Source organism: Scylla paramamosain, unplaced genomic scaffold, assembly GCF_035594125.1.
Source record: "Scylla paramamosain isolate STU-SP2022 unplaced genomic scaffold, ASM3559412v1 Contig5, whole genome shotgun sequence".
NCBI lineage: Eukaryota > Metazoa > Arthropoda > Malacostraca > Decapoda > Portunidae > Scylla > Scylla paramamosain.
Genome location: NW_026973670.1, coordinates 737,501 through 747,500, shown reverse-complemented (window position 1 = coordinate 747,500; position 10,000 = coordinate 737,501). Strand labels below are relative to the sequence as shown.

Genomic DNA, 10,000 nt, shown 5'->3' with positions numbered 1-10,000 from the left:
CCAGCCTCTCCCAGTGCCTCCCAGCCTCTCCCAGTGCCTCCCAGCCTCTCCCAGTGCCTCCTAGTCTCCTCCAGTGCCTCCCAGCCTCTCCCAGTGCACCCCAGCCTCTCCCAGTGCCTCCCAGCCTCTCCCAGTGCCTCCCAGCCTCTCCCAGTGCCTCCCAGCCTCTCCCAGTGCCTCCTAGTCTCCTCCAGTGCCTCCCAGCCTCTCCCAGTGCATCCCAGCCTCTCCCAGTGCCTCCCAGCCTCTCCCAGTGCATCCCAGCCTCTCCCAGTGCCTCCCAGCCTCTCCCAGTGCATCCCAGCCTCTCCCAGTGCCTCCCAGCCTCTCCCAGTGCATCCCAGCCTCTAACAGTGCCTCCCAGCCTCTCCCAGTGCCTCCCAGCCTCTCCCAGTGCCTCCCAGCCTCTCCCAGTGCCTCCCAGCCTCTCTCAGTGCCTCCCAGCCTCTCCCAGTGCCTCCCAGCCTCTCCCAGTGCCTCCCAGCCTCTCCCAGTGCCTCCCAGCCTCTCCCAGTGCCTCCCAGCCTCTCCCAGTGCCTCCCAGCCTCTCTCAGTGCACCCCAGCCTCTCCCAGTGCCTCCTAGTCTCCTCCAGTGCCTCCCAGCCTCTCCCAGTGCCTCCTAGTCTCCTCCAGTGCCTCCCAGCCTCTCCCAGTGCACTCCCAGCCTCTCCCAGTGCCTCCCAGCCTCTCCCAGTGCCTCCTAGTCTCCTCCAGTGCACCCCAGCCTCTCCCAGTGCCTCCCAGCCTCTCCCAGTGCCTCCCAGCCTCTCCCAGTGCATCCTAACCTATTGAAATTAAACCTAACCAAACCAGATCTATTTTAACCTAACCCAACCTGACCTGACCTGACCTGACCTGCCTCGTTTGACCCACAGATCGTCTCCTTCACGGATGTGTTTCTGCGGCACACCTCTGCTCGCTCGGTCCTCATTATAGTGCCAATTAACACACTACAGAACTGGCTTGCGGAATATAACAGCTGGTTGCCGGAAGAGGGGATGGCGCCCCCAACTACAGCCGACGGGACCCCCATATGGTGCCGAAAGTTCAAGGTGAGAGAGAGAGAGAGAGAGAATATATTTTGCTAATTTTTTTTTTTTTCATTTTTAAGTTGCAAGTGTCAGGGGAATGCAGTTTAACAGGGTCATGGCACCTCATAGGGAAAAACAAGCCTCACTGAGCCTGAACTGGTTAAAAGTACTCGACTGAATTTTAAAGAGGGAGAGAGAGAGAGAGAATATATTTTACTATTTTTTTTTTTTTCATTTTTAAGTTGCAAGTGTAAGGGGAATGAAGTTTAACAGGGTCATGGCACCTCATAGGGAAAAACAAGTCTCACTGAGCCTGAACTGGTTAAAAGTTCTTGACTGAATTTTAAAGAGAGAGAGAGAGAGAGAGAGAGAGAGAGAGAGAGAGAGAGAGAGAATATATTTTGCTAATTTTTTTTTTTCATTTTTAAGTTGCAAGTGTCAGGGGAAATGCAGTTTAACAGGGTCATGGCAGTTCATAGGGAAAAACAAGCCTCACTGAGCCTGAACTGGTTAAAAGTTCTTGACTGAATTTTAAAGAGAGAGAGAGAGAGAGAGAATATATTTTACTATTTTTTTTTTTTTCATTTTTAAGTTGCAAGTGTCAGGGGAATGCAGTTTAACAGGGTCATGGCACCTCATAGGGAAAAACAAGCCTCACTGAGCCTGAACTGGTTAAAAGTTCTTGACTTAATTTTAAAGAGAGAGAGAGAGAGAGAGAGAGAGAGAGAGAGAGAGGATGTGTATAGTATATGTTGTTGTTGTTGTTGTTGTTGTTGTTGTTGTTGTTGTTGTTGTTGTTGTTGTTGTTGTTATTGTTGTTCTACTACTACTACTACTACTACTACTACTACCACCACCCTTTTATTATTATTATTATTATTATTATTATTATTATTATTATTTATCTGTTTCCTTCATAATAATTACTATATATATATGTAACAACTTCCCTAGCCAAATTACAATAGGTGTAACAACTTGCCAGATTACACTTAAATTTAGTATATAATTATCGGTGACCACTACCAATTACATAAGCACATTTTTTTTGCAGTACACTTTTTAAATTACTTGTTATTTAGAAGTAATAATATTCAAAACACACTCAAAACACACTCAAAACACCCCAAAACACACCAAAAACACCCCAAAACACACTCAAAACACTCAAAACACTGCAAAACACACCAAAAACACCCCAAAACACCAAAAACACCCCAAAACACACCAAAAAACACCAAAAACACCCAAAAACACCCAAAAACACCCAAAAAACACACAAAAACACTCAAAAACACCCAAAAACACCCCAAAAACACACCAAAAACACCCAAAAACACACCAAAAACACACAAAAACACACAAAAACACACCAAAACACACAAAAAACACCCCAAAAACACACAAAAACACACAAAAACACACCAAAAACACCCAAAAACACACCAAAACACCAAAAACACACAAAAACACCCCAAAAACACACCAAAAACACCCAAAACACACCCAAAAACACACAAAAACACACAAAAACACCCAAAAACACACAAAAACACCCAAAAACACCCCAAAAACACACAAAAACACACAAAAACACCCAAAAACACACAAAAACACCCAAAAACACCCAGAAAACATACCAAAACTGCAAAAAACACCCAAAAAAAAAGCCATTAATCCTTTGACACCCCACGCGACCCTCCAACAGGTGTTCCTCCTGAACGACGCGCAGAAGAATCTCACTCAGCGATCAAGAGTTATCCAGGAATGGGAGAAGAATGGGGGTGTTCTTCTAATGGGCTATGAACTTTATCGTCAGTTATCGCTAAAGAAGCCAAAAAAACCGAAGAAGAAGAAGAGGGACAGCGATAACAGAGAGGTAGTGGACATTGAAGAGGAAGACAAGAACAAGGAACTCCTGGAGGGTGAGTTATAGGGAACTTTAACCCAATTAGAGGCAGTTAAGACCCAATTAGACACAGTTAGATTAGAATTAGACACAGTTAGACACAGTTAAGATCCAATTAGACACAGTTAAGAGGGGAAATATTAGGGTGAAGGGTTACGGCAGGGTGTCACAGTGAGGCAGGATAGTGAAATGGATGAAATTTGTTTTTTTTTAGAGAGAGAGAAAGAGAGAGAGAGAGAGAGAAATTTGTGTTTTTAAAGGGAAAGAAAATGAGTGGTTTTTTTTTTTTTTTTTTTTTTTTTTTTTTTTTTTTTTTTTTTTGAGAGAGAGAGAGAGAGAGAGAGAGAGAGAGAGAGAGAGATTGAAATTCGTGTTTTTAGAGGGAAATAATGAGTTTGTGTTTTTTTTTTTTCTGAGAGAGAGAGAGAGAGAGAGAAATTTGTGTTTTTAAAGGGAAAGAAAATGAGTGTTTTTTTTTTTTTTTTTTTTTTTTTTTTTTTTTTTTTTTTTTTTTGAGAGAGAGAGAGAGAGAGAGAGAGAGATTGAAATTCGTGTTTTTAGAGGGAAATAATGAGTTTGTGTTTTTTTTTTCTGAGAGAGAGAGAGAGAGAGAGATAGAAATTTGTGTTTTTAAAGGGAAAAAAAATGTTCGTGTTTTTTTTTTTTTTTTTTTTTTTTTTTTTGAGAGAGAGAGAGAGAGAGAGAGAGAGAGAGAGAGAGAGAGAAATTTGTGTTTTTAAAGGGAAAAAAAAGAGAATTTGTGTTTGAAAAGTTTGTGAAATAGTTGGTTTAGAGCGAAGGAAAGAGAGAGAGAGAGAGAGAGAGAGAGAGAGAGAGAGAGAGAGAGAGAGAGAGAGAGAGAGAGAGAGAGAGAGAGTGGATTAGAACAAGATGAACAATTTGTGTGTGTGTTTGTGTGTTTTTGTTACTGCCAGTCAACCTAACGTAACCTACCCTAACCTAACCTAACCTACCCTAACCTAACCTAACCTAACCTAACCTAACCTAACCTAACCTAACCTAACCTACCCTACCCTACCCTAACCTACCCTACCCTAACCTAACCTACCCTAATCTAACCTAACCTAGCCTAACGTAACCTAACCTAACCTAACCTAACACAACAACTACTTAAACTGAACCTAACCTAACCTAGTGTGACCTAACATGACCTCTGACCTTTACAGATGACCAGAAGTCACCAAACCAAACTAAAACTGCAAAAAAAAATAAATAAATAAATAAACCTCGAAAAATCCACCAAAAAAACTGAACCTCACCGCACGTAACCTAACCTAACGCGACCTTTTACCCCTTACAGAGATCCAGAAGGCACTGGTGCGGCCGGGGCCAGACCTGGTGATCTGCGATGAAGGGCACCGAATCAAGAACGCTCACGCAAACATCTCTCAAGCTCTGAAAAATATTAGGACGAAAAGAAGAGTCGTTTTAACCGGTTACCCGCTGCAGAACAACCTATTAGAATATTGGTGTATGGTTGACTTTGTTAGGCCTAATTATCTGGGTGAGTCTGTGTCTGTCTGTCTGTCTGTCTGTGTGTCTGTCTGTCTGTGTGTGTATAAGTTCATCAGTGAAATAATTTGGGGACGAATAAGTTGAGAGAATAATTTTGCGGGGTTCAGGGAGCAACAAAAAGCTTATAAAAAATACGAACAAGATTTTTCCACTCCCACAAGCACCCTGAACCTAGCCTAACCAAAAGTTTACTCCTAGACACCCTGAAAACACCCTGAAAACATCCCAAAACACCCTTATACACTTGTAAACACCCTAAACCCAACCTAATCTAATTTTCCTCACTGCAAACCTAACCTAACCTAAATTTCTGACCCTAAGCACTCTCGAGACACTCCTACACACCCCAAAACACCCTGAAAACACCCCGAAACACCCTTAAACACTTGTAAACACCCTAAACCCAACCTAATCTAATTTTCCTCACTGCAAACCTAACCTAACCTAAATTTCTGACCCTAAGCATTCTCGAGACACTCCTACACACCCCAAAACACCCTGAAAACACCCCAAAACACCCTTATACACTTGTAAACACTCTAAACCCAACCGAATCTAATTTTCCTCTCTGCAAACCTAACCTAACCTAAATTTCTGACCCTAAGCATTCTCGAGACACTCCCACACACCCCAAAACACCCTGAAAACACCCTGAAAACACCCCAAAACACCCTTATACACTTGTAAACACCCAAAACCTAACCTAATCTAATTTTCCTCACTGCAAACCTAACCTAACCTAAATTTCTGACCCTAAGCACTCTCGAGACACTCCTACACACCCCAAAACACCCTGAAAACATCCCAAAACACCCTTATACACTTGTAAACACCGTAAACCCAACCGAATCTAATTTTCCTCTCTGCAAACCTAACCTAACCTAAATTTCTGACCCTAAGCATTCTCGAGACACTCCTACACACTCCAAAACACCCTGAAAACATCCCAAAACACCCTTATACACTTGTAAACACCCTAAACCCAACCAAATCTAATTTTCCTCACTGCAAACCTAACCTAACCTAAATTTCTGACCCTAAGCACTCTCGAGACACTCCTAGACACTCCAAAACACCCTGAAAACACCCCAAAACACCCTTATACACTTGTAAACACCCTAAACCCAACCGAATCTAATTTTCCTCACTGCAAACCTAACCTAACCTAAATTTCTGAACCTAAGCATTCTCGAGACACTCCTACACACCCCAAAACACCCTGAAAACACCCCAAAACACCCTAAACCTAACCTAATCTAATTTTCCTCTCTGCAAACCTAACCTAACCTAAATTTCTGACCCTAAGCACTCTCGAGACACTCCTACACACCCCAAAACACCCTGAAAACACCCTGAAAACACCCCAAAACACCCTTATACACTTGTAAACACCGTAAACCCAACCGAATCTAATTTTCCTCACTGCAAACCTAACCTAACCTAAATTTCTGACCCTAAGCACTCTCGAGACACTCCTACACACCCCAAAACACCCTGAAAACACCCTGAAAACATCCCAAAACACCCTTATACACTTGTAAACACCCTAAACCCAACCAAATCTAATTTTCCTCACTGCAAACCTAACCTAACCTAAATTTCTGACCCTAAGCATTCTCGAGACACTCCTAGACACCCCAAAACACCCTGAAAACACCCCAAAACACCCTTAAACACCCTTAAACACCCTAAACCTAATCTAATCTAATTTTCATCACTGCAAACCTAACCTAACCTAAATTTCTGACCCTAAGCATTCTCGAGACACTCCTACACACCCCAAAACACCCTGAAAACACCCCGAAACACCCTTAAACACTTGTAAACACCCTAAACCCAACCAAATCTAATTTTCCTCACTGCAAACCTAACCTAACCTAAATTTCTGACCCTAAGCATTCTCGAGACACTCCTACACACCCCAAAACACCCTGAAAACACCCCAAAACACCCTTAAACACTTGTAAACACCCTAAACCTAACCTAATCTAATTTTCCTCACTGCAAACCTAACCTAACCTAAATTTCTGACCCTAAGCATTCTCGAGACACTCCTACACACCCCAAAACACCCTGAAAACACCCTGAAAACACCCCGAAACACCCTTATACACTTGTAAACACCCTAAACCTAACCTAATCTAATTTTCCTCACTGCAAACCTAACCTAACCTAAATTTCTGACCTTAAGCACTCTCGAGACACTCCTAGACACTCCAAAACACCCTGAAAACACCCCGAAACACCCTTATACACTTGTAATCACCCTAAACCTAACCTAACAACTCTCTCACTGCAAACCTAACCTAACCTAACCTGACGTAACCTAACCTAACCTAACCTAACCTAACCTAACCTAACCTGACCTGACGTAACCTAACCTAACCTAACCTAACCAAAACACCCTAAAAACACCACAAAACACCCTTATACACTTGTAAACACCCTAAACCCAACCGAATCTAATTTTCCTCACTGCAAACCTAACCTAACCTAACCTGACGTAACCTAACCTAACCTAACGTAACCTAACCTAACCTAACCTAACCTGACCTGACGTAACCTAACCTAACCTAACCTAACCTAACCTAACCTAACTTAAGTACCCCTAAGATACCCCCAAGGCTACCCTAATGTCACTTTCCACTTCAGGTACGCGGACTGAGTTCAGTAACATGTTCGAGCGACCGATACAGAACGGCCAGTGTGTTGACTCGACGCCGCAAGACATGAAATTAATGCGCTACAGGTCGCACGTCCTTCATTCGCTCCTTGAGGGATTTGTACAGAGGTGTGTGTGTGTGTGTGTGTGTGTGTGTGTGTGTGTGTGTGTGTGTGTTAGTTTTGAAGTTGCTTAGTTTATTTATTTATTTAATTGTTTTTTTTTTATTTGTTTTATTTATTTTTTTATTTATTTATTTTTTTTTTTTTGTATATATGTGTTTTTATAAATTTGTTTTATTTTCTTGATCATTTTTTTGTTTGTTTGTTTGTTTGTTTGTAATTTTTTATTCAATTTTTTTTATTATTTGTTGATTCTATTATTATTATTATTATTATTATTACCATTATTATTATTATTATTACACCACAAAACACCCAAAACACCCAAAAAAGACTCCAAACACTGCAAAACACCCCAAAACACCACTAAACACCCCTAAACACCCAAAAACACACAAAAAACACACCAAAACACCCCAAAACACCACTAAACACCCCAAAACACAAAAAACACACCCAAAAACACCACAAAACACCCCAAAAACACCCAAAAACACCACAAAACACCCAAAAACACCCCAAAACATCCCAAAAAACATCCCAAAACACCCAAAAACACCACAAAAACACCAAAAAACACACAAAAACACACAAAAACACAAAAAACACCACAAAACACCCAAAAACACCGCAAAACACCCAAAAAACATCCCAAAACACCCAAAAAGCACCCAAAAACACCACAAAACACCCAAAAACACCACAAAAAACACCCAAAAAACACCCAAAAACACCACCAAATACCCAACAAACACACAAAAACATCGCAAAACACCCAAAAAATATCCAAAAAACATCCCAAATCACCCAAAAACACACAAAAATAAAACAAAACACCCCAAAAACACACAAAAACACCCCAAAAACACCAAAAAACACACAAAAACACCCAAAAACACACAAAAAACACGAAAAACACCCAAAAACACCACAAAACACCACAAATCACCGCAAAACAACGCAATAACCCCAGAAAAACCCAATACTATCAAATATAAGTGCTTCTAACTAGCCTAACTACCCCCTCTAATTGCAGACGAGGCCACAGCGTTCTAGCCAATACTCTCCCAGACAAAGAAGAACATGTATTACTTTGTCGACTTACAAATATACAAAGAACTCTTTATTCATCATTCATGTCCGAGTTAGCTGCGAGTAAAGCCATGGCCAACCCTCTCAAGGCCTTTGCTATCTGTTGCAAGGTGAGTCCAATGCTCCTGGTGTGTTTTCAGTGTGTTTTGGGGTGTTTTCAGTTTGTTTTGAGTGTTTTGAGTGTGTTTTTGGGGAGTTTTTGGGTGTTTTGGTGTTTTTTTTGGGTGTTTTTGGGTGTTTTGGGGTGGTTTTGGTGTTTTTGGTGTGTTTTTGGGTGGTTTTGGTGTTTTTGGTGTGTTTTTGGGGTGTTTTTGGTGTTTTTGGTGTGTTTTTGGGGTGTTTTGGTGTGTTTTGGTGTTTTTTGGGTGTTTTGGTGTGTTTTGGTGTGTTTTTGGGGTGTTGGGGTGTTTTGGAGTGTTTTTTGGGTGTTTTGGGGTGTTTTGAGGTGTTTTTGGTGAGTTTTTTGGGTGTTTTTGGGTGTTTTTGGTGTGTTTTTTGGGTGTTTTTGGATGTTTTGGGGTGTTTTGAGGTGTTTTTGGTATGTTTTTGGGTGTTTTTGGGGTGTTTTGGTGTGTTTTTTGGGTGTTTTGGGGTGTTTTGAGGTGTTTTTGGTGAGTTTTTGGGCGTTTTGAGGTGTTTTTGGGGTGTTTGGAAATGTTTGGTACTGCAACAACTGCTACTGCAACTTTCCTAACTGACAACCCTCCCAACAGATCTGGAACCACCCTGACGTCCTCTACAACTTTGTACAGAAGAAAATAAGTGAGGATTATGATCTCGACCTTGAAGACACCGAGGGGAGACACAAGGGGAGAGGGAGAACCTTGGCCACCCCTGCCCTCCCCATCCCTCCACACCCCCCTCCCACTGCCTGGCCCCCCAATGCTCCCCCAGCACCCCAGCAGCCCCCTCCAGTCCCTCCCCAGAACAGGCATCATCAACAGCCATTGCACCACTACCCTCATCATCATCATTTTCAGCAACAAGATATGGTTAGTTTTTTTCCGTTTTTTCCTCTCGTGTTTTCCCGGTGGAGTTGTGCTCCTGGGTGGTGTTTCCTGAATGTTTCCTTCACTGTTCCTTCAAGTTTGGTTATTGTATGGTGTTTCTATCATAGTGAAAATAGTGTTTTTGTAAGATGATGTCACTGCACAAATGGCCATTCTTCTCTCCACGACTTCCTCTTTTTCTCTCCATATCTCCCTCCACAAGTTACCTCCACACTTCTCCTCCACTACACACCTTCCTCCATCTTTCCTCCACCTTTCCTCCAAGCCTGACTATTCTGCAACTTAAGTAAGATAGTCAAAATAGTGTTTTGAAAAATGGTGTCACTTCACAAATGGCTATTCTTCTCTCCACGACTTCCTCTTTTTCTCTCCATATCTCCCTCCACAAGTTACCTCCACACTTCTCCTCCACTACAGACCTTCCTCCATCTTTCCTCCACCTTTCCTCCAAGCCTGACTATTCTACAACTCAAGTAAGATAGTCAAAATAGTATTTTTGTAAGATGATGTCACTTCACAAATGGCCATTCTTCTCTCCACGACTTCCTCTTTTTCTCTCCATATCTCCCTCCACAAGTTACCTCCACACTTCTCCTCCACTGCAGACCTTCCTCCATCTTTCCTCCACCTTTCCTCC

The 10,000-nt window shown here is 42.0% G+C and overlaps 1 protein-coding gene and 1 long non-coding RNA gene across 4 annotated transcripts in view; one reads left to right on the top strand and one right to left on the bottom strand.

Moving 5' to 3' along the window:
* LOC135096654 (transcriptional regulator ATRX homolog) overlaps positions 1 to 10,000 on the top strand; it is a 28,654-nt gene that overhangs the window by 7,859 nt on the left and 10,795 nt on the right. For all 3 annotated transcript variants that reach the window (XM_063998352.1, XM_063998351.1, XM_063998350.1), the window contains 6 exons: positions 877 to 1,053; positions 2,741 to 2,957; positions 4,263 to 4,466; positions 7,130 to 7,268; positions 8,298 to 8,463; positions 9,067 to 9,345. In XM_063998352.1, coding sequence (XP_063854422.1) covers positions 877 to 1,053; positions 2,741 to 2,957; positions 4,263 to 4,466; positions 7,130 to 7,268; positions 8,298 to 8,463; positions 9,067 to 9,345 — 1,182 coding nt within the window. The remainder of the gene's footprint in view (positions 1 to 876; positions 1,054 to 2,740; positions 2,958 to 4,262; positions 4,467 to 7,129; positions 7,269 to 8,297; positions 8,464 to 9,066; positions 9,346 to 10,000) is intronic.
* Positions 6,399 to 7,179, bottom strand: LOC135096669 (uncharacterized). The gene is made up of 3 exons (XR_010264899.1): positions 7,056 to 7,179; positions 6,744 to 6,975; positions 6,399 to 6,429 (listed from the first exon to the last, which is right to left on the bottom strand). It is a non-coding gene; the product is annotated as an uncharacterized LOC135096669 (long non-coding RNA).